Here is a 25178-nt window from a genome sequence, read left to right on the forward strand (position 1 = left end):
TGAATTCCTGCTTCTAACCTCAGTTCTGCCTATTTTGTTGTTGGATTCTAATGCTTGAGAAGAAAGAGACTTTCCAAAATAGAGGTTTTCTTGTCTACGTCTAGAATTCTGACAGGAGGGTCATGAAGCCCCTGATGAGTACTGGGAGTAGAATACCTGGCCCTTTTCCGACTTCTGTGCTGTCAGTCAGGATAACGGCCACTGCTTAATCACAACAGGTTTCTTATTGAATGTTGCAATCTTGCCCCTTCCATGACTATTACTTTTATGATTGAGGCTTTTTTTCTGGACTTTCAACATCCTAAAGGCTCTTTTTGTCCCTTGTCTTTTCCAAAATTGCTAACAAGTAATAAATACTATTTAGAATTAGGTACTATGAATGCACCTGCCAGCCAACTCGAAAGAGACGGCAATACTGAAATCAAAACATCAGACGCTGGTTAATGGCACAGTCCTTTGCGCAGGTACACCTTTGTATGCCCACTGATTTTGAAAAACTTGGAAACCTGTAACTCTGCATTAGAAGGGCCTTGTAAACCTTGTGGGCCTTTCTCAAAGACTGAATGGTAACATGCTGGTGGCTCTTATCCAAGGCAACTGAGAGGAACATCAACATTCAGAGACACTAAGCCTCTGAATCCTTGAGCCAGGAGACAACAACAGGGGCAGGCCTGGGCCTTCATGCCCTGTTGTTGACCATCTGGTTTGCCACTGTGTAAGACAGGATGTGAGCCTAGATGGACCAGTGGTCTGAACCAGCAGGAATCTTCTGATGTCCCAGAATCATGGAGTTGGAAGGAACCTCTAGGGTCATCCAGTCCAATCCTCTGAAGAACGCAGGAAATTCACAACTACCTGCCCACCCACAAAGACCCAGATTACATGCCCAGATGATGCCCCCCCCAAAAGCCCCCTGAATCATTGGCCAGTGTGGCCTGGAAGAAATTTGCTGGGTCCCAAAGTGGCAATCAGCATTTCTCTGGGCGTGCAAGAAAGGGCCAAGAGCCAAGCACTGACACAATCCCTTCTGACCACCCACATACAATCTGCCTAAGTTCACAGAATCTGCATTTCTGTCAGGTGTCTGTCTAGCATTTGCTTAAAAACTTCCAGCCTCAATGTCCTGTTGTTGGCCCTCCAGAGGAACTGGTTGGCCACTGCGTAACAGAAGATGCTGGACTGGAAGGGACACTGGTCTGATCCAGCAGGGCTCTTCTGATGTTCTTATTCTGTGGCACTAAGGAAGTATGACTGAGGTGCTTGTATGCATAGCCTTTCCAGAAATTTCAAGAATGAAGAGTCCAAAAGTGGCATCCCCAGCATAGTAACCATGTGCTTATTAGAAGCAGACAATTCTATTTCCGGACAAGATTTCTGGTCCCTAGAAGTACAAAGAAGTAATAGATCCATTTCAAGCAGCCTTTCCCCCTTTAACAAATCCCAGCCACTTTGGCATGCTGCTTTCTGAACAGGTGTTGCCTAATTCTAGCCTTCTGGAGATAGGCCAACCTCCAGGTGGGGCTTGGAGATCTCCCAGAAGGATAGCTGGTCTGGTGCCAGAAATCAGCTCCCCTGGAGGAAATGGCTGCTTTTTTTTGTCTGCAGACACTGCCCGCCTGAAGGCTCTACCCCCCCCCCCCACCCCAAATCTACAGAATTTCTCAACCCAGAGTTGGCAGCCCTGGTATAGATACAGCCCATGAGTTAGAGATCATCTAAAGAAAACAGTCTTTTTGACCACTACTAATTAGTTTTGCCTACTGTTTATTACCACTATAAGTAAAATAACAATGAATAGTATCAAAAAGAGGTCCCAGTGCAGGCTCAGGATTCTGTCCAGTTCTGGCAGTTTCCAGTTTTCAGCAAGCTATTGTGAGAGGGGGAAAATGTTTTTACAAAAATATCAGCTCTTGGGGGAGGGGAGAGAGCTATGTTCTTTCTTTCTGGCTACCCCTGTGCCTGCTGACATTTTATCTTTGCTTTGATCACAAGGAGAGCTTTATGGGGACCCAGAGACCTGTATCCCAAAGTCCTCTGTATCTAGGTATCTGAAGAAGCATGCATGCATACAAAAGTTTGTATCATTAATAAAACTTTGTTAGTTTTTTAAGGTGCCCCTGGACTGCTACTTTAGACCAACACAACCACCTACCTGAATCGATCTAATCCAATGCAGCCATTGTTGAAGGCAGCCTAGCAGCCAGTTCACCCAGGAAGGGTCCTCAGGATGACATCTAAACCCATCATTTACTCCTGGTTTTTTGTCAGTATGCTAAAACCCCATCTCAGAAGGTCAGGTCATTCCCTACACATTGTCCTGCTAGATTCTGACAGCAGTAATCTTTGAGCATCATATCTTGGACCAGCCATGTTCCAGGGGAAATGGGTCTACCTATGGGACCCTTCCCCATTAAAACAAAACAAACAAACAACTATCCCAGGTCCACGGAAAAGGTCCCAGGTTTTCCCATTATCTGAACACCCCCTTCCCCCCCCCCTGCTCCTTGGAGTTCAGCTGCATTTGACACTGGACCTCACCAGACCTCAAGCCCAGGATTTCCAAGCAGATGCCCTTCCTAAGACATTCCTGCCTCCTGTGATTTATAAAATTGCCCTCTTGGGGGAAGAGTGTTACTCAAGGAAATAGGTTTCTTTACATTTTTATTCTTTTAATTTTGTTTACAATAAACCATTTGTGATTAAATTCACAATATCACAGAATCATAGAGTTGGAAGGGGCCCTACAGGCCATCTAGTCCAACCCCCTGCTCAATGCAGGATCAGCCCAAAGCATCCTAAAGCATCCAAGAAAAGTGTGTATCCAACCTTTGCTTGAAGACTGCCAGTGAGGGGGAGCTCACCACCTCCTTAGGCAGCCTATTCCACTGCTGAACTACTCTGACTGTGAACATTTTTTTCCTGATATCTAGCCTATATCGTTGTACTTGAAGTTTAAACCCATTACTGTGCGTCCTCTCCTCTGCAGCCAACGGAAACAGCATCCTGCCCTCCTCCAAGTGACAACTTTTCAAATTAAGTATTCAAATCAAGTATTCAAATTAAGAGGGCTATCATGTCCCCTCTCAACCTCCTTTTCTCCAGGCTGAACATTCCCAAGTCCCTCAACCTATCTTCATAGGGCTTGGTCCCTTGGCCCCAGATCATCTTCTTCGCTCTCCTTTGTACCCTTTCAATTTTATCTACGTCCTTCTTGAAGTGAAGCCTCCAGAACTGCACACAGTACTCCAAGTGTGGTCTGACCAGTGCCGTATACAATGGGACTATGACATCTTGTGATTTTGATGTGATGCCCCTGTTGATACAGCCCAAAATGGCATTTGCCTTTTTTACCGCTGCATCACACTGCCTGCTCATGTTTAGTTTACAATCCACAAGTACCCCAAGGTCTCATTCACACACAGTGCTACCTAGAAGCGTATCCCCCATCCAATAGGCATGCTTTTCATTTTTCTGACCCAGATGCAGAACTTTACACTTATCTTTATTAAATTGCATCTTGTTCTCATTTGCCCATTTTTTTTGCCCATTTTTCCATTGTGTTCACTCGCACACTCAGACCAGTGTCCTGTATCATTCCTTCCTGGAACCCCTTTAAAGCTAATTTCCCCTTCTTTGGGCCCAGTTTGGGTAATACTATTAATAAGAAAGTATTGCCCTGCAGCAGATCCCACACTGGGAGGGTCTGCATTTTTAATGTGTTCTGTGGTCTCTGTTATAGTTCTGTATTATGTATCTTTTTGCAGCTCCCTCCAACATGCTGTCTTAGGAACATAGCCCAGATACACGAACTCACATGCATATTTCTTTGTCCCCCTGCCAGTGCCTGGGGCAATCTTTTCTTTGTTCTCCTTTCCTCAACCCATTTACTGAAGAAACCCTTTTTGAATTCTCTCCCTCTTGCTCTTGACCTGTTTTCCACTGTTCACTGTAAGGATCTCATCCCCTTCTGCTGTGGCCCATCGAACGGAATAGAAAGGGACTTGCTTCTTCATGTTGCATGTCACCTCACACATCAGTGTTATATTAAACCATAATGTCGACCAGTATTGTTTCAGCAAGGCCTTTTGCAGAGTCAGGAACATGGCACATTAATACTGGGTATTCTCACAAAATGACATAACTTACTGAATTCAGCTAGCTAGCACTTAAGAGGCCTTTTCAGGGACATTTACAGAAATAACGGTGAAGGAGACAAAGTCACTTTCAGATCACTCCTGCTGACTAGATGGAGATGAGCATGTGGGCAGACATTTTTTAAAAAATCAATACATTCATATTGGGGGGGGGGCAACCACCGACACTAGTGTACACTGTCCCCTCCCTGGTTGCAGGAGTGGATTAGGAAGTGAGAGTTTCAGCATCCCAAACTGAAAAAAATTCTACGATAGGTCTTAGAAAACCTGGAAACAACAATGCATCTGCCCATTTGCTGCTTTAATGATGTAGCCCCTCTCAACACATAAGGTTGCCAAACTCCAGGCAGCAACTGAAGATCTCCCACTGTTAGAACCACTCGCCAGATGGCCAAGATCCACAAGGCCAAGATCCTGGAGAAAAGGCTGCTTTGTACTCCAGGGCATTAGTCCCTGCTGAGGTCACTCCCTTCTGTAAACGTCTCCATCCCCAAAATCTGGTGTTTCCCAACCCAGAGCTGGCAGCCCTCCAAACTGCTGAGTGGACGAATGGCAGGCCCTGAAAGCCAACAACAGACTGAGTTGTACAAATGTTACTTACATTGAGAAGTGGTTTGCTGAGCAGATGGGTAGCTTCTAGTTTAACACTTGCCAGGAACACCGGTATCAAAGCATCGGGGCTTGACTTTGCTGCAAGGCTGTACCATCTTCTAGCTAAATGTATATCCTAAAAGTAGGAAGCCATTTTGGCAGTTGATGCAACTAAAGCGTCTTCAAATGATGGTACCTTCCTGCAGACTAACAAGGTAGCCATCTGGAGTTTACTTTCGGAAATAAAGGAATCAACAGGCTCTTGAAATTCCAATTATTGACCCATCAAAGAACACATTAAGTACTTTTTACAAATGTATTTAGATACATTCTTATGACAATTCAGTGGAGAATTCAGTGAAACAAGTATGTTTGCAACAACGGATTGTCCTAACAATGCTCTAGCAATATAGCTTGTTCCTGTATTCAGAAAAGCCTCTCCAAAGACCCCCCCCCCACTCCACAGATGAGGAAGAAGAAGAGTTGGTACTTATATGCCGCTTTTCTCTACCCGAAGGAGTCTCGAAGTGGCTTACCATTACCTTACCTTTCCTCTCCCCACAACAGACACCCTTTAAAGTGGGTGAGGCTGAGAGAGCCTTGATATTACTGAAAAAGAGTTGGTTTTTATATGCCACTTTTTCTCTACCCGAAGGAGGTTCAAAGCGGCTTACAATTACCTTCCTTTTCCTTTCCCCACAACAGACACCCTTTGAAGTGGGTGAGGTTGAGAGAGCCCTGATATTACTGAAGAAGAAAAGTTAGTTCTCATATGCCGCTTTTCTCTACCCGACGGAGGCTCAAAGCGGCTTACAGTCGCCTTCCCTTTCCTCTCCCTTCCACAGACACCCTGTGAAGTGGGTGAGGTTGAGGGAGCACTGATATCACTGCCCGGTCAGAACAGTTTTATCAGTGCTGTGGTGAGCCCAAGGTCATCCAGCTGGCTGCATGTGGGGGAGCGCAGAATTGAACCTGGCTCATCAGATTAGAAGTCCGCACTCCTAACCATTAGACCAAACTGGCTGAGGAAAGGACAGAGGGCCAAAAAGAGGCCTTTGCATTTGCAATAGCCAAAAGCGTTCTGCCAGGTCTTGGATCTGAGCCGATGTGTCTGAGGGGGGTGAACCTGTCGAGGGCAAACCTGTGGAGAGGGGAGAAGATGGGCAGAATTTCCTGCACCTGTAGAAATGTCACTCTGGATCCCACTGGGAGCTGGTGAAAGTGCAGAGGAAGGCGACCAAGATGATTAGAGGGTTGAATCACCTTCCCTGGGAAGAAAGGCTGAAGAGATGGGGACTTTGGAAAAAGAGAACACGGACGGGGGACATGATAGAGGTTTCAAGATGATGCATGGGGGAGGGGGAGTTGACAAAAAGAAATTTTTCTCCTTCTCCCTCTCTCCATCCTATGCATCATTTTTGATGTGGAATATCTACGGGCCCACTCCCTCAAATGTAAATAGAGACAGTCCATCCTCCTGCCTTAAGGAGCATGGTACTAGATGGACCGCAGCAGCGGTGGTGGCGGCAGAGTAGTGAGGCGCTCTCATAGCTCTGGCGTCACTGCTGCTGCCAGTCTTCTGAGGTTGCTCCTGCCCTCTCCAGAGACTGGCGGTGCTGGTGGCAGCTGGCGCACCTCAGTGCTGGAGTGTGCTGGCCTTCCGATGCTGCTCCCACCCTCCGAAGAGTGGGGGAAGCCTTGGGAGACGTGTGGGGGCGGGTCAAAATAATTTAAATGGCACATATCGTATCTCGCTAATGTCCCCATCCTTGTGCTTTGTCGACTTGTCATTGCCAGTTGTGCAGTCAAATGTCATGGGCCTTTGCCCTTCCTAAAATACCAGTGTTTTTAAAAGCCTCTGGGCCATTGTATAATCCATGGGTCCCCTACATGGTGCCCAAGGGCAGTATGGCACCCTCCAAGATTTTTCCTGGCACTCACCATTCATTTTCGAAATTGGGGAGGCCAGTTGGGGCTCTTGTCCAGGAGGGCGCTGCTAGGCAGTGCAGATTAAAGCAAAGTTATTTCAGCAGATGTTGCCACCACAGTGTTGGTTTTATAGAAATAGAATCATAGAATAATAGAGTTGGAAGGAACCCCATGGGTCATCTAGTCCAAGCCCTGCAGTCTTCCCCAATATATATTTTAAGATTATGCCCTTTTTTCCACACTCTGCGCCTACCGTGGCTGCCATTTTGTGGCCGGCTCCATCTCCTGCAACAGCCATTTTGTGGTTGCCCCCGTTTCCCTGTGTCAGAGTTTCCAAAATGACCACAGACTCAAAATGGTTGGGGCCCCCGAGCTGAATCAAGGCGTCACATTTCCTTTGGCAGGTCAGATATGTAACCCCTAAGGGAAACATGCTTCATCACTTCTTTCTGTTAAGCAGAATGTTCACAATTAAACTCTGCAGTGTTAATGAGGTAGGGCCCGGTAACATTACCTTTGGAACTCCTAAGCCATGCTCACACATATATCCCAGATTGAACATGGCTTGAGCACTGTATTGATCGGCTGCCAGGCTGTAATGCACTGCTGCTGTGATGTAGTCTCTCTTTGTTCCAAAACCGTAGTAGTGATAGTCTCCTGTTTTAACTCTGGCAAATATGTTGCCTGGAAAACAAAGACATAGTTTGGGTTTTAGTTTTTAATTGCATCCTGCTGTTATCATCCCAAGACAGATTTTAAAAATGTTTCTTAATGTTCAATTCCCTAGTGCTGACTCCCCGCTCACAAAGACTGTTCTGTAAATGGCATAGGATGTCATTCAAAATGGCCTACCTAAAGGTATATGTGTAGGGGGCCTGACAGCATATGGTGGAGCGCGTCCACCCCTGAACCAATTTGGAAGCCTTCCTCCAGTTGAGCCACTGAAGCTGCAAGAAGACTCCTCGGAGGAAAGTTGGATGTGCAGCAGCCCCATTAAGTCAGTGCTCGTGTTCACCTGTTTTGAGTGCCTTCAGACATAGGACCCACAGGGCTACCTTGGACACGGAAAGTCCATAAGAATATGGATCCTTGACAAGTTAGAAGCCGCCCTCTCTCATACTTAACTACAGTCCCCCATGTTCCATGACAGCATCTTGTTGAAATCACAGGGACAGCAGGACCTCTTTGCTGCTGTAGCAAAATGCATCCACAGATCAAATATCCTTTGGGATCCATGCATGGTTAGGGCTGTCCTTTGGGAAGCCAGGGTTCTTGTTGTTGTTGTTATATTTATTTCCAGCCTCTCCCGACAGGCTCAAGGCGGGTCACAACAACTAACCCCATTAAAATTCCCATTAAAACATCAATCTACTAACATGACGGCTAAAAATCCCATCCCTCCCCCCAATTATCAAAGAGGTGAAGAGGAAAGGATAGGGGAGTAGCGTACACTCCAACTCCTAGGGGGGGAGCGATGCCCCTGATTCACTGACCGCAGCCTCAACCATAGACCTGGTGGAAGAGCTCCGTTTTACAGGCCCTGCGGAAAGCTGACGAATCCCGCAGGGCCCGCAGATCACCCGGGAGCTCATTCCACCAGGTAGGGGCCAGGACTGAAAAAGCCCTGCCCTGGTCGAGGCTAGGCGCGCTTCCTTCGGGCCAGGGATGACCAACAGGTTCTCACCCACAGAGCGTAAGGTCCTGCGGGGGGCATAGAGCGGTAGTCGGTCCCTCAGGTATGTGGGTCCCAACCCGCGTATGGCCTTGAAGGTTAAAACCAAAACCTTGAACCAGATCTGGGCAGCAATTGGCAGCCAATGCAGCTGCCTCAGCACTGGCTGGATGTGGGCCCTTCAAGATGTTCCAGTGAGGACCCTGGCAGCTGCATTTTGTACCAGCTGTAGTTTCCGGGTCAGGGACAAGGGTAGGACTGCGTAGAGCAAGTTACAGAAATCTATTCTGGAGGTGACTGTCACATGGATCACTGTGGCCAAGTAGTCAGGGGACAGGTAGGGCGCTAGTAGCCGGGCCTGGCAAAGATAGAAAAATGCCTGGCCCGCTACTCTCTTGACCTGAGCCTCCATAGTCAGGGAGGCATCAATGGTCACACCCAAATTCCTAGCTTGGGGCACGATGGTAAGTGGCACCCCTGCTAGGGTGGGTAAAACTGGTAGAGGAGTGGCATAAATTCTATTGGGTCTGGAAAATCTGATTCTGGCTTAGTAGGATTGCATTGGACACTTTGAACTGTTATTCGGTATAGGGTGAGTTTGTCCTCAAAAACATAAAGATGACAATGGGTTGGATCCAGTCAGCTTGTTCGCTCCATCTCACCCAGTCCCTGACCTTTTTACAGCCCCCATCCTAAGTGACTTTTATCCACACAGGTCCCATTATCCCAAGGAAGGTCATTTTCATGACCTGAGGAAACTTCTTTTATTGTTTTCCATGAGAGGAAAAGCTGGTTGTATTCAGGCTCATGGTTAATGGCTTTGATCTTGCAACGAGTGAGCAAAATTTTCAAAACTGCATGAGAAGAAATATCTTGCATTATATTATCTTCCTCCCAAAAAGGGAGGAAGGATGACCCGGGAAACTACAGACCAGTGAGTTTGACTTCTGTTGTGGGGAAGATAATGGAGCACATATTAAAGGGAGCGATCTGCAAACATCTGGAGGACAATTTGGTGATCCAAGGAAGTCAGCATGGATTTGTCTCCAACAGGTCCTGTCAGACCAACCTGGTTTCCTTTTTTGACCAAGTTACAGGTTTGCTGGATCGTGGAAATTCAGTTGATGTCGTTTACTTGGATTTTAGTAAAGCTTTTGATAAGGTTCCCCATGATGTTCTGATGGATAAGTTGAAGGACTGCAATCTGGATTTTCAGATAGTTAGGTGGATAGTGAATTGGTTACAGACTACACTCAAAGAGTTGTTGTCAATGGTGTTTCATCAGACTGGAGGGAGGTGAGTAGCGTGGTACCTCAGGGCTCGGTGCTCGGTCCGGTACTTTTTAATATATTTATTAATGATCTAGATGAGAGGTGGAGGGACTACTCATCAAGTTTGCAGATGACACCAAATTGGGAGGACTGGCAAATACTCCAGAAGATAGAGACAGAGTTCAACGAGATCTGAACACAATGGAAAAATGGGCAAATGAGAACAAGATGCAATTTAATAAAGATAAGTGTAAAGTTCTGTACCTGGGTCAGAAAAGTCAAAATCATACCTACTGGATGCGGGATATGCTTCTAGGTAACACTGTGTGTGAACGAGACCTTGGGATACTTGTGGATTGTAAACTAAACATGAGCAGGCAGTGTGATGCAGCAGTAAAAAAGGCAAATGCCATTTTTGGCTGTACCAACAGGGGCATCACATCAAAATCACAAGATGTCATAGTCCCATTGTATATGGCACTGGTCAGACCACACCTGGAGTACTGTGTGCAGTTCTGAAGGCCTCACTTCAAGAAGAACGTAGATAAAATTGAAAGGGTACAAAGGAGAGCGACGAAGATGATCTGTGGCCAAGGGACCAAGCCCTATGAAGATAGGTTGAGGGACTTGGGAATGTTCAGCCTGGAGAAAAGGAGGTTGACAGGGGACATGATAGCCCTCTTTAAGTATTTGAAAGGTTGTCATTTGGAAGAGGGCAGGATGCTGTTCCCGTTGGCTGCAGAGGAAAGGACATGCAGTAATGGATTTAAACTACAACGATATAGGCTAGATAGTCACAGTCACAGTCAGAGTAGTTCAGCAGTGGAATAGGCTGCCTAAGGAGGTGGTGAGCTCCCCCTCACTGGAAGTCTTCAAGCAAAGGTTGGATACACACTTTTCTTGGATGCTTTAGGATGCTTAGGGCTGATCCTGCGTTGAGCAGGGGGTTGGACTAGATGGCCTGTATGGCCCCTTCCAACTCTATGATTCTATGTTTTTTTGCCTGCAGGAAAAAAAAATAGCAGAGGTACAATAATGTTTCACTTAGCACAGGTGAACAATGCAGAGTAATTTTAGCATTTCTGCTTGAATAAGGACTGTTTCACATACGATCCAGGCAGGTAAGTGTGTTGGTCTGAATCAACAGTAGCACCTTTAGCCTTTATCAGTAGATGGAGGGGAAGGTGTTGCCAGGAAGGGCTAATTAGATTCAAGAAGCATAAGAGAGCAATAAGTATAGCTAAGACTGGAGGCAGGCAATTGATAAGACCTATAAGTAGCAACAAAGTAACATTCAGCATAATAAAATAATTTAAAAACAAGTATGAGAACTGAATGACATTAGCATGTGTATAGAGATAAGAAACTGATATTTCTGTTAAGTCCTGGGAGTTCCATTAACCTGTAACTCAGCAAGAATTTGATGCTATTCCTTCTCCCCCCCCCACCCCATTTCTTACCATTTCCAGTCCAGGTGGCTGGTGGAAGGTGTTTGTGAGGGTGGAGAGTTCTTTTTAACTGCCCCAAGCCAACTTTGGGAGAAGGGTGTATGTGTAGAAATTAAATAAATAAATTACCATTTGCCTGCATCCAAATCTTAGTGATATTTACTGCTCAGTTATGTATGCATCTTGACTCTAATTAGCTCTTCCTGGCAACACCCTCTGCCTATATGCAATGGTTCAGTGTAGCTGAAGAACTGTGCATGCACACATAAAGTTAGAATCATAGAATCATAGAGTCGGAAGGGGCCATACAAGCCATCTAGTCCAACTCCCTGCTCAAAGCAGAATCAGCCCTAAGCATCCTAAAGCATCCAAGAAAAGTGTGTATCCAGCATTTGCTTGAGGACTGCCAGTGAGGGGGAGTTCACCACCTCCTTAGGCAGCCTATTCCACTGCTGAACTACTCTGATGTGAAAATTTTTTTCCTGATATCTAGCCTATATCGTTGTACTTGAAGTTTAAACCCATTACTGCGTGTCCTCTCCTCTGCAGCCAACAGAAACAGCATCCTGCCCTCCTCCAAGTGACAACCTTTCAAATACTTAAAGAGGGCTATCATGTCCCCTCTCAACCTCCTTTTCTCCAGGCTGAACATTCCCAAGTCCCTCAGCCTATCTTCATAGGGCTTGGTCCCTTGGCCACAGATCATCTTTGTCGCTCTCCTCTGTACCCTTTCAATTTTATCTACGTCCTTCTTGAAGTGAGGCCTCCAGAACTGCACACAGTACTCCAGGTGTGGTCTGACCAGTGCCGTATACAATGGGACTATGACATCTTGTGATTTTGATGTGATGCCCCTGTTGATACAGCCCAAAATGGCATTCACCTTTTTTACCGCTGCATCACTGCTGCTCATGTTTAGTTTACAATCCACAAGTACTCCAAGGTCTCGTTCACACACAGTGTTACCTAGAAGCTATACCAAGCTTGAGATTTGAGGCAGGATCAAGATTCATGGCATTTCTGCATGAAAGAAATGTAGCTGTACAGCCTCTGAATGTAGGCGGCATATTCTGGCCCCTCCACATGATGTCACCTACATCCAGAGGCTGGACAACAGGCTTGCAATTTCACCTTTTTTAACGCACAATTTTGGGAATCCAGAAAAGTGAATTCACCACCCTATAATGTGCAAGCTACCAACCAGCTGAAAGAAGGTATGGAGGGTGAAATGCATGACAGTCATTGGCCACCTGCGTTTTTTTGAGGGGGGGGGCTTTAACTTATGTGGGGTGTGTTTGGCAGGGGGGGTTCAGTGATGTCTTGGTACTCCTTTGTATCACCAATATTATTGTGCTGTCACCAATAAAGAGCTGAAACGCTTCCAGTGCCTCTGTGCCCCTTGACACATGGATCCAACACCCAGAAAGAAACTTATTGGTCTGAAAGATGGCACTAGACTCAAACTTTGTTGTGCTTTACATATGGGTACTAGGGTTGTGTGTGGTGTGTCCGAATTGGCCGTTCCAGGCCAACGCAGTCAGCGCCGCAACGCAGGGGGGAAGGGAAGGCACGGGTGTTGGTGCATAACTTGGTGTGCACACACAGATGTGCTCCTGCGTGTGTGCACTGAGTTGTACACTGGCATCTGTGCCTCCCCCCCCCTATGGCACGGCGCTGGCTACGTTGGCCTGGAACAGCCGATTTGGACACGCCGCACAAAACCCTAAATGGGTACTGTTGTGGTGACTGTTGCTTGGCAGTCTCCGAGTTTCATTATCAAGTTTTGTAACAGAGAGACCTATTATTTTAGGGCCTCACTCCTGTATTAAAATGCTGTACTAAAATGTTGTTCATTTTTCCAGATCAGAGAACCACACTGCAAGGGAGGCCGTAGCCAGAATGAAGGTCGAGAGATGCAACTCTCAGACACAGGTCAGGATATGTTAACCCGCTGAGTGTGTAAGTGACAGAGAATCCAGTCACCTTCAGGGCACGGAGGATAAGGCAGAGTTGTCTTGCTTGAGTGAAAGTTAAAGGTTCACCATAGCTATGTCTTTACTGCTCAGTGCGTTTATTTCTATGCTCTGCAGACTGCTTACAGACTTGGACAGGTGTGTCACAGAACTCTAAAAAATAATTAGTTCTATATCCTAACAATCATGACCTTGGATCGTTTGTCCTTTCCTCTGACAAAAATGGAAGAATGAACATGGAAGATCTATATAAAAGAACCGTCATGTAAAATGCACATTTAAGCTTTTCTACACTCCTTTGTGTCAAAATACAATTTTAAAGTTTAGGACAATAAAATTAGTGGGGCTTTCATAATTAAGACATATGCTTGCCTTTTTTAAACCCTCTATTTTAAAAACTGGGCCTACAGTTGAGTAGGGGCGGAAAGAACAACATTAGCATGTGAAAAGGACCAAAATATTTTTAAAAGGAACACAGTTGATAGTTAATATTGGCAAATACAAAGCTTCATAAAGAAATGTCCATGGGAATATGGTTTTAGTTATTAATTAACCAGTGAGAAAATAAATATGCAAGATCCATGACTCTGTAGCATCATCCTTACTTGGGGCCATCCCGCACAACGACCAAGGTTGTTAAATGTTTGCATTATGCAGAAACGCTATATTTAATAGTGGAATTTCGTCATTCTGCACACCTTAAATTCTAGCAGAATACTGAAGTCTCAGTAGCGTTCTATTCATTCCCCACAGGTTTCTGGTCTCGCTGGAATCGCAACAAAGGAGGAGATATTTTTCCGTGCTTTTTCCCGCCCCTAGCCATCAATTAAACAGAACTGTTGTGTTCGTGCTTTTTAAAAATCCGAAAACACCAGTAGCAACAAATATTTGTTAATTCAATGGCTCAGAAAGACCTTTTTCCCTGGCATAGGAGCTGGCGCTTAATCATTTACAAGCTCTTCAAATAAAAAAAAAATACCCACCCTCCGATGGGTGCAATTTCTGGCCAAAATTTCAGGCAGTGTCGAACAGGGGGCTGTATTGTGCTCGGACTTTAAAGACAATTACAGAAGGGAGTGTTGTTTTACTGTTAAGCACTTCTGAATTGCTCGTGGAGGGACTTCAGCTGAAGAAGCCTCACTTATTCACAGCTTTCGCTGGTTTAAGGAGGAAAAAATGGCGATCGCGTCTCCGGAAGCTCGGGGGTGAGAGCGAGGGAGGGACATTCTTCCTACCGCTATTTTTAGAATGCACATGTCTTTCGCTGATGTGTTGAGGCTTGTGCTCAGAAGTGTAGCGGTTTTTTCAGGAGGAATCCCCTTTTCTGGATTTTCCCTAAACTCTATAAAATTCCGATTGTTGCGGGAGTTTGGCGGGAGTTTGGCGGTTTGTTTACGACATCATGCGTAACATTAAATTAATAGCGTTTAATAAAGGTTATACTTTGTCTACATTCAAGTTGTGCGGAATGGCCCGAGTTTTCAACTGCAAGAGTAGAACTGGAGAAAAATCACATTAATAAGAGAGGAAAGCTTGGTACAAGTTATTTTTAATGCTCTTTGTACCTTGAGACGCAGCCCGGTTCCATAAAAGAAGAGCCAGTGGAGATATCTGGTTTTGGTGGAATATTTTAATCTTTTCTGTAACAAGAAAGTTACATTGCTTACCCCAATGCATTCCCTCAAGTTCAAAATATAAGAACAAAAGTTTTTTATACGCTGTTTTTCACTGCATGAAGGAGTCTCAAAGCAGCTTAAAATCGACTTCCCTTCTTCTCCCCACAACTGCCCTGTGAGGCGGGTGAAGCTGAGAGAGCCCTGATATTACTGAAGAAGAAGAATTGTTTCTTATATGCCACTTTTCTCTACCCGAAGGAGGCTCAAAGTTGCTTACATTCGCCTTCCCTTTCCTCTCCCCACAACAGACACCCTGTGAGGTGGGTAAGGATGAGAGAGCCCTGATATCATTGCTCGGTCAGAACAGTTTTATCAGCACCGTGGCAAGCCCAAGGTCACCCAGCTGGCTGCATGTGGAGGAGTGTAGAATCAAACCTGGCTCACCAGATTAGAATCTGCTGCTCTTAACCATACCGCCACACTGGCTCCACAAGCAGCTGCAGCATGATGTTTCTCTTACCAGATTCAATAATGTATGCTGAATTGATCTGCGCAATCTCATAACCCATTTCAGCTAGGAATAAGTAGTGCATCAGAGATAGATCCATCTGACCAGCCTGGTAAGCAAAATACGCTGTCAGGAATTTTTCTGACCATCGTCCTAGCTCACATACAGTCCTGTAAAGCTGAATGGCAAACGGACAGGGGAGAAAAGGTATGAATACCACCGGATGTTTGTAGCCCTGTGCTGAATCCAAAGATTATTAAAGTAATTACATGCTAATTATTATTCTTGTAGAAAGAGATAGTAGTAGTAGTAGTAGTATATAGTGGAGACCAAGACATATGAAGAAATGCTGGGGGAGCTTGGTCTATTTAGCCTGGAGAGAAGAAGACTGAGAGGGGATCTGATAACCATCTTCAGGTATTTAAAAGGCTGCCATATGGAGGATGGAGCAGAATTGTTCTCTCTTTCCCCAGAGGGACAGACCAGAACGAATGGGATGAAATTAATTAAAAAGAAATTCCATCTAAACATCCGGAAGAAGTTCATGACTGTTAGAGCGGTTTCTCAGTGGAACAGGCTTCCTCGGGAGGTGCTGGGTTCTCCATCTTTGGAAAATGCTAAACAGAGGCTAGATAACCATCTGATGGAGAGGCTGATTCTGTGAAAGCTCAAGGGGGTGGCAGGTTACAGTGGATGAGCGATTGGGATGTGAGTGCCCTGCATATTGCAGGAGGTTGGACTAGATGACCCAGCAGGTCCCTTCCAACTCTATGATTCTATGATTCTATGAGTAAACATTCCAATTCAGATAGCTAAATATTTTTTTAAAAACCCAAAAATTAGTTAGCTTATAAAATGAACATATATAATTGTATATTATTAGGGTTGCCAGTCACAGATTGGAAAACATCTGGCAATTCAAGGGGCAGAGCCTGGGGAGGGCAGGGTTTGGGGAGGGGTGACCATTTTCTCCAGGTTAACTGACCTCTCTTGCCTGGAGACCAGTTGTAATCCCAGGAGATCTCCAGCCACTCCACTCTGATTGGCTATATGTGATAATCACATAAAGCCAGTAATTGTGTGTGCAATCAAAATACTGTGAGTGACTAATTTACATGGTATGTGGATCGGGGTTGGGGAAATACCATGAAATTACTTTGTCTTCCAGAACAGCTGAACTTAATTCTGCTAACAGTGATACTGCATACGAAGTATATAAGTGTAATCTCCTTGAATGGGATGCCTCTCTTTGTCTTAACCTGGGAGTTGCCCTCGACCCATCCTCTCTCTCTCTCTGGGTCCTTTTTTCTTCCCATTCTGCACACAGCTTTTCAGGGAGTAATACAGGTCCCTCCTGTAGATACAGCAACCTCCTACTCCTATGCAGACGATGCTTCTCTCTCAGTTTTTTACTACAACCTGAATGTGAACAGAATCTACTAGAATAAGAAGTAAGGTTTAGTTATTTGCAATAATGACACTATTGTGTCTACATCATCAAATAATTCCTTTCACCTTACGAGTGAAGAGAGACCTAGTGGGGGAAATTAAAAAAATTCTCTGGATTCAGTGATCTGTCAGAAGCAGGCAAGCCACTTGCTCCCTCCTACCCAGCAGTTCTTTCCAGCCCTGGAAAATTTATTTGTAGGGTTGTGGAATCCACATGGAGCTAGGGATGTGAACTCCAGCCTGGGAAATTCCTGGACATTGGGATGTGGGATCTATGGAGGGGAGAAAATGGGGAAGAATTGCATCTCGATTCTATGGTACACTGTAAAGTTTGCACACTTTCTCTAGGGGAACAATCCCTGTAGTGTGGAGATGATTTATAATTCTGGGAGAACTTGAGGCTCCACTTAGAGATTGGCATCCCTAATTAACAGCCAATAGGCTCAGATGGCTAGATTGAAAAGGGGGTAAGATTTCCTTCTTTTTCCATTAGACCAGAATACCATATTTGGTCATATCACCCAATAATGTTTTCTAACTAATTTAAAAAATATATTAAAAATTAATTAAGTACCATCCATTCAGGAGATCCTTCCAGGGCCATCAAGAAACCCCAGGGTTTCACAAAACCCTGGCTGAGAAAACCTGCATTAGATATATTTAAATTTCTCAGGCTTCCCACTTTGGCTAGAGACCTTCAACAACAGTGTGTTGCCCCTGAAACACTGAGCAGGAATTCTTTTTTAAATGCCAAGATCACATGCATTATGACATCATTTCCAGGGGAAACCCGGAAATGATGTCACGTCGCTCTAGGCATTGCTGGGAAAACCAATTTCTCTTGAAGTGATGATGGGGCACATGAAACAATGGCACCACCTCAAGCTCTTACTTTGTGTGGAAAATGAGAATTTAGTATGTGCAATCTACTGAAGTACCTTGTAGAAAAGGTTGCCAGGCTTGAAGCGGTGTCTCATGTGCCATGCTACCACTTCCGGAGAAACTGGTTTTCAGATACATGAAGTATGTGAAGAAGTCAGAAGTGACTCATGAGAGCTCCTCTCCTGCCACAAATTCTGTTAGTCTTGAAGGTGCTCCTGGACTCTTGCTCTTTTCTGCTGCTGCAGACAGACTAACTCAGCCACTTGTCTTGAGCTATCCAAAGAAGTGAGCAGGGACTCATGAAAGCTCCTCCCCAACCACAAATGTTGTTAGTTCAAGATGCTCTTGGAGTCTGGATTTTTTTTGTGCTGCTGCAGACAGACTAACAAACCACCCATTTCAATCTGTTTGAAGAAGTGAGCAGTGACTCACAAAAGCTTCTTGATCTACAAGGTTTACAAGAAATTCTGGTCAGATAGGAGTAGGAATGGAGATCTGAGTGTTTTCATCCCACTTAGACATTACTTCCATGGTGGTGGTGGTGACATCAGCATGCTGGAACGATAGTGGTATCCAATTTCTACCTGGGGTTGCCAGCTATGGCCTGGAAACCATATATGATGTGACTTCACTGGCACGCTGGTTTTGTTTATCCAAATTTACTCTAGAGTAATCTACTGCAGCATACACGTATGTCATGCTATCTTTTTTTCTGATGGCAAATGTTGATTTTTGCACAATGAAGCATTATATGAGAAAAAGTAATCAGTGCTGTCATTTACAAGCACATACTTTCAAACAGAAGTTGACACTTACTTCAACAGCAGTTTGGCATGATCTAAGCACACCACTTCCTGTCGTATACATTTCAGCCAAATGATAAACCGCAAGGGGTTCTCCATTTTGAGACGCCAAGTAAAAATATTGGAAGGCAAGTTCAAAATCTTTTCTGACTCCTGCTCCAGCTGCAAATCAAGTTTAAGATGGAGCAATTTAATTTTCATCAAATGAAACAACTGAAAAGTGTGTGTATATATCCATCTCAAAGAATGTTGTGATTAGAACTTACTGTGGTGCATGACTCCTAGCTGAAGTTGGGCGCTGGGACATCCTTTCTCCGCTGCTTTTTGGAAGTATTTAAATGCTTCTGTGTAATTCTGAAAGTGAATTATATTTACAAAGTAAAGTTTTCATCAAACCAGAATCTGGTTCTGTGAAACAGAAGGAAAATCCCCGGGACAGGGATACGGGGCTCAGCCTTGAGCTCGATATGCTCCTTTCTCCTAAACCGGACCCAGAGTGGCAGTGGGAGAGGAGTTGTCGGGCCCAGTTCAGCTCCCCTGTGGGGTCCCTCAGGGCTCAATCCTCTCCCCCACGTTGTTTAACATATTTATGCACCCTCTGGCCCAACTAGTGCGGAGTTATGGCTTGGGTTGTCATCAATATGCGGATGACACCCAGCTGTATCTCCTGATGGACGGCTATTCGAACTCTCCCCTGGAACCATTTGCCAGATGTTTGGAAGCCGTGGCTGGGTGGCTCAAGCAGAGTCATCTGATACTCAACTCCGCCAAGACGGAAGTCCTTTAGCTTGGTCATAGGGAGGCGGGAAGCGCGTTTACCCTCCCTGGCAGGGACGCAACTGGTCGTCACATCCTAGGCCAGGAATTTGGGTGTGACTTTCGATGCCTCATTGACATTGGAGGCTCAGGTCAAAAAAGTAGCCAGCCAGGCCTTTTTCCATCTGCGCCACACTAGGCTGCTAGCACCCTACCTGTCCCCTGAACACTTGGCCACCGTGGAGAAGTGTGACGGTCACCTTCATAATAGATTTCTGTAACTCGCTCTACGTGTGCCTGCCCTTGGACCTCATCTGGAAATTGCAGCTGGTACAGAATGCAGCTGCTAGGGTCCTCACAAGAACACCTTGGAGAGCCCATATCCAGCTTGTGCTGAAGCAGCATTGGCTTCCAGTTGCTGCCCAGATCTAGTTCAAGGTTTTGGTTCTTACCTTTAAGGCCCTTTGCGGTCTGGGCCCCAGATACCTTAGGGACCGCCTTCTGCCCTATGCCCCCCGCAAAGCCTTACACTCTGAGGGAACAAACTTACTGGTCATACCCAGCCCCATGAAAGTGCACTTGGCCTCGACCAGGGCCTTTTTGGCCCTGGCCCCTACCTGGTGGAATCCTGAAAGAGCTGCGGTCCCTGCGGGATATTTTGGGGTTCCACAGGCCCTGTAAGATGGAGTTCTTTCACCAGGTTTATGGTTGAGGCCAGCGCACCAGGAAGATCTGGACCTCCTCTTAGACCATCTTACGGGCAGCTTGAGATCTGCTCCCCATGCCCACCCCCGGAATTGGTATTAGGGGGGTATTTTAGTTGTTTTTATATCGCCACATATGCCTTGGATGTTGGATATTGGATAGGATATTGTCTGTAGATTTTTAGGGGTATTTTATTGGGAATTTTTATCTGCTGTAACCCACCATGAGCCACCCCTGGAGTGGCAGGCTAAAAATCAAAATATAAATAAATATAAATAAAAATAAAAAACTTGCTCCCCTTTTAATCAGCTTTCTCTAAAAAGCAAACAAAAGATGAATAAAATGTATACACTGCCGCATATTAGAATAATGTTAATCTCATCAAATCTTAATATAGCAAAATATTTGCAATATATTGAATATTGTGAGAATGTCACAATCTGTTTCTGTAATATTTTATCCACCTTTTGCTGAAATAAAGTAATATCACATGCCCTTTCACTCAAATATATACTTTAACTTCTCCGTTTCAGCCACAAGTAAAATACATTTTTCAATGTACTTTTGCTATTCCAGAATCCCAAGCAGCTTCCAGTGTCTTGTAAAAACTATTTTTGTGATGTTAATACAGTCATGATAATTAAGGTGGAATATCATTTGTTTTTTGAAAAATTCTAAAAGTCATTATTTCAAAAATACAATTTAACATCATGTTCCAGTACTCAGTTCTCAGAATGGGCATCACATATCCTCAGAAGCTGTATCCTCAAAAGTTGAGTCCAGCTCAAGTAACTATCAGTACTATGTACACCTGTGCTGTCAAGTTCCAACTGACTTATGGCAATCCCAGTAGGGGCCTTTCAAGGCAAGAACCCCTGTGGCATCTGCCTTGGTGGTCCCCCCTTCAAGTACCCACCCTGGTTATCTTCCCAGGCCTGAAAAGATCGAGCTCTAGCACGCTGCCTCCCCGCCCAACTATTAGTATTAAATCTAGATATTCTCTTCAACAGCTGAAGTGAAAATAGCATATGCTGTAATAGAAGGAATATGCTCCGCCTCTCCCTAAGAGTAACCAATGAGCGTAGACAGACTTTGTAGAAGACATAGCTGGGAAACAGCAGTTATGAGAGCAGTTGGGAGTTAGGAATAGGGTATGCATTCGGATCTGAGCACAAAATATGCCTGGAAAAATATCTTATCGATATTTTCCTGGTATATTTATGATTCCCAAATGTATCCAGGTTTTCTTGGAATACTGGGGGGGGGGGGGGTTTGGACCTGAAAAAATCCCAGATATATTTGGAAATTTCAGGTAAATCTAAAAACAGTGAGGAGGAGATGGGAGCAATCTGCTGTTTGCCAGAGAGGCCCAAGAAACAGCAGGGGTGGGGAGGAGCTAAGAGTTTCCCACTGCCTCAGTAGAGGCTGGCTTCTCTTGCAGCCAGCCCAAGGTCAGCAGGACTGGAAATGCGGCACAGCTCTGCACTGCCTTCTCCTGCTGCCAAGTTTAACGTAACTGCTGGGATCACAGGGGTGGGAAGCCAATAACTACCTGCAGGTGCAGCTCAGTGCTACCTTCCCCTGTAGATCGGTTTAAACTGGCCAGCAGAAGAGGGAAGACCAGGATCAATGTCCCTGCAAAGAGCTGATAGCTTCCTGCAGCTACAGCTCTGTGCCACCTTCTCCTGCAGCCCCAGAATCAGACTGGTAATTTTTTTACTGGTCTTTTTCAGTTTGGATCTGAATACACTGGTGCACTGGTGTTTTTCTTCACTAACATAGTGCATTCCCATCATGGTCCCCCCTCCCAGCATCAGCCCATTTTCCAAGTGGACGTGCATTGTTAGTTTTTCCTGTTCTGCATTGCTTTTCCATCCTTCAGCAATCAGGTTGCATTCTGTTTGCATTCCATTTGCCATTTCACTGGTGTATTTATTTGCCATGATTTTCTTCACCACCCAAGGGAAAGTTAATTCAAAAACATACATATCCCATCAGATGTTTTGTGCCCACCCTCTTCCCGCCCCTGGGTGGCCAATCCTCCACTCCGCCACCACCCACATGGCCATCAGTGCTCCCGCTCTGCTCCTTGCCTCCTTCCCTCACCAATGTTCCATCTCCACTGGCATGTTTTCATTACTTTTTCTTAGGTCAGGCTGTAGGGCTTCTGAAAAGGCATGTGGAATGCTAAGCTGACATAAGTTTAAAGACATGTGTGCTTCCTTGAAGAGGTGCACATTGACCTTCAAGCAAATCTTTCTACTTGTTCTATCCCCACCCTGCTCAGCTGTGGATGCCTCTGTGGGGGCTAGCAAGAAGCTGAGAAACAGTTCATGATGCAGCCAGTTTAAAAAACACGAGAAAGAAACAGAACAGAATGGGCCCTCTGACAGTCATTCTTTTGCCCAGTACAGCCAATGGGACACAGACTTCAGATACAAGGATCCCAAATCTGCACTTCAGACTCCTGTCCAATGCTAAGCCTCCCTCCCTGACTTCTTCCACGCCCACTCACTGACCAGCTGCCCTTTGAGAATTCTCTCCCTTGGAGCCTTCCAAGGCCCCTCCTCCTTCTCCTTGAGGAGTGACCCCTCCCACTGGGGATTCCAAGGGACCTTTGGGCTCCCAGCTACGTGGGTCCATCCCATGAGGCAAGCTATAGCCCGGGCATTCTGTTAAGTTATGGCTAAAGATTTTAAAAGGGTTAATGGTTTAAATCAGGGGTAGTCAAACTGCGGCCCTCCAGATGTCCATGGACTACAATTCCCAGGAGCCCCTGCCAGCGTTTGCTGGCAGGGGCTCCTGGGAATTGTAGTCCATGGACATCTGGAGGGCCGCAGTTTGACTACCCCTGGTTTAAATGTTCAGAAAGTTGATGTAAGTTACTGAGGCTAATTTGGGAGGATTGTATTTATATGACATCAGAGCAGCCGGGAAGCCAGCCAGCCATTATATTTGTATGCCGCTGCTCCTGGCCTACCGTCTCATGGTAGCCAACAATAAAAATCCTTATCCATTTGTTCTCTTAATATTTCCCGCCCTCCAAAGACCCACGGCTGCCTCCATGCCACAACATGGCGCTCAGGAGGGGAGCGGGGGGAGGGGGGAATGGCCGCTTCCTTCCCCCCCCCACAAATGTTCCACTGCCACCGGCGCACTCTTTGCACTGCTGGCACTGCTTGGGGGCGGGGGGGCCTAGAGCCTGTTGTCTTTAACATGCAGCAGGCTTATCTGCTAGTATACAATAGAATCCAAAACTAGAATCTATAAATTCCCAGAATCCTGGCCACTTTGCCATATCCAATTCCACCATACAATAAGAAAATTGAAGCCCAAATCTCCCATGTATGATGTCACAGAGGAGAGGCAAGATCTTTTGTCACCCTGGCCTCAACCAAAGGCCTGGTGTAAGAGCTCCATATAGGCCCTGTGGGAGTCAATCAGTTCTGACAGGGTTCTCAGCTCTTCCAGGAGATCATTCCAACAGATCGGGGTCAGGGCTGAAAAGGCCCTGGCCCTGATCAAGGCCAAGCGAATTTCACGTGGATCAGGGTCACCAATCTATTTGTACCTGCAGAGCAAAGGGCCTTGCGAGGGGTCATAGGGAGACAAATGGTCCCTCAAGTACACTGTGTATGGCCTTAAAGTTTAAAACTAGCACTTTGAATCTGATCTGGTACTTAAATAGCAACCAATGCAGCTGCATCAGCTCTGGTGTTCTCATGAGGATCCAAGAAGCTGCATTTTGCACCAGCTGAAACTTCTGGATCAAAGGCAAGGGGAAGACCACGTACCACAAGTTACAGAAATCTAGCCTGGAGACTACCATTGCATGGATCACTGTGGCCAGGTGTTCCAGGGACAGGTAAGGTGCAAATAATCTCTCTTACAGCAAAAAGGGTGGTGGGGAAACTGCAGGGCTTGCTTCGGCCACTGGGGACCCCAGCCACTTCCTAGCATGACATTTCCATTGACTTTATCACAGATCTACCAGCTGGGGAAAAACAGTGCTTTGGGTAGTGGTTGACCTTCTTTCCAAGCAAGCCCATTTTGAAGCTTGCCTGTCTCTTCCTACAGCCCGGAAGCTCACCTCTCTCTCTGTCCAACACGTGTACAGATCACATTTATTTATTTAGATTTCTATACTGCCCATTTATTTGCAGCTCTGGGCGGTTTACATATGGCTTGCCCTGCAAAGCTGTGTCTGATAGAGCAGTGGTCCCCTTTTTATCACCGGGGACCACTCAACGCCTTTTACTGAGGCCTGGTGGGGGTGTAGTTTACTCCTCTACTCTCAACCACTGCCCTAGCGCTCTCTGATTGCTGTGGTAATGTTTAAACATCCCTTCAAAATAAGATACAGACACGCCACAATAACGAAGTGTGTTGTAAAGGGCTGGGGGGGATGAAGTAAAGGGCCGGGGTGGGGGGAGAAGGCGTCTTTCGGGGCCCACCTCCAATTAGTCAAAGGACCACATGTGGTCCGCAGCCCACAGTTTGTTGCCAGATTCTGAAGGGAGATCCTAAAGCTGTTGGGGGTGGATCAAACCCTAAACTCAGATTACCACCCTGAAACTAATGGGCAAATTATTATTATTATTATTATTATTATTATTATTATTATTATTATTATTATTATTATTATTATTATTATTAAATTTATATCCCGCCTCCTCCCGGAGGCTCGAGGCGGATCACATAAAAACCAATCCCCTAAAACAATAAGAGCACAATAAAACATAATACAATTAATACAAAAGTTGACAAGAATGGCGGCAAAATTCAATATAACTAACCCAATTCCACACCCACTAAGAAGGGAAAGGGAGAGGGCAGATGACAGGCGCAAACAGAAAGAGTGAATCAGATTCCTGAGCAATACCTCCGGTACTTCATTAGCTATCAACAGGATGATTGTACTGACCTAATTCCATTCAAAGAGTTTGCATATAATAATTCAGCCCACACCCGCACCTTTGAGGTGGTTATGGCAACAACATCCAGGCAGCTCCCAGCTGGGCTCCTGGTCCCAACAGCCCTCCAGATATAAAGGTATGGGCCACTCACATTCAGACTTGAAGTGGCCAAGAATAAGTACAAGCTCCATGCAGATAGGAAATAGCTCCCTGAACCCCTGTGGAAAGTGGGGGTTCATGCATACCTATCTACTAAGCACCTGCACTGGCAGCAGCCCTCCCACAAACTGGGTTTGACATTTGTGGGACCCTTCACTATTACCTGCCTAATCAATGACGTCACAGTTGACCTGTCTCTTCCACGGATTAACAAAAATGTTAATTCTGTTTTCCATTGCAGCATGCTTCGCTGTGCTCCTGATCCTGACAAATGGCATGTAGCACCCGACATTCCAGTGCCTGTCTATGTGGATGAACACATCCACTATGAAATCAACCACAACCC

At 45.5% G+C, this 25178-nt stretch overlaps 1 protein-coding gene across 9 annotated transcripts in view; it reads right to left on the reverse strand.

Annotated features, from left to right (window-relative positions):
• Positions 1-1747: 1747 nt before the first annotated feature.
• Positions 1748-25178, reverse strand: part of SEL1L2 (SEL1L2 adaptor subunit of SYVN1 ubiquitin ligase) — a 74313-nt gene continuing 50882 nt past the window's right edge. For 7 of the 9 annotated variants that reach the window (XM_077316344.1, XM_077316316.1, XM_077316306.1 and 4 more), the window contains 7 exons: positions 18563-18650; positions 18310-18458; positions 15175-15340; positions 14604-14678; positions 7189-7358; positions 4756-4881; positions 1748-1867 (listed from right to left, as the gene is read on the reverse strand). In XM_077316344.1, coding sequence (XP_077172459.1) covers positions 1748-1867; positions 4756-4881; positions 7189-7358; positions 14604-14678; positions 15175-15340; positions 18310-18458; positions 18563-18650 — 894 coding nt within the window. The remainder of the gene's footprint in view (positions 1868-4755; positions 4882-7188; positions 7359-14603; positions 14679-15174; positions 15341-18309; positions 18459-18562; positions 18651-25178) is intronic. The other 2 variants (XM_077316327.1, XM_077316336.1) reach the window with 2 other exon arrangements.

The sequence above is a fragment of the Paroedura picta genome, chromosome 1 (genome assembly GCF_049243985.1).
Source record: "Paroedura picta isolate Pp20150507F chromosome 1, Ppicta_v3.0, whole genome shotgun sequence".
NCBI lineage: Eukaryota > Metazoa > Chordata > Lepidosauria > Squamata > Gekkonidae > Paroedura > Paroedura picta.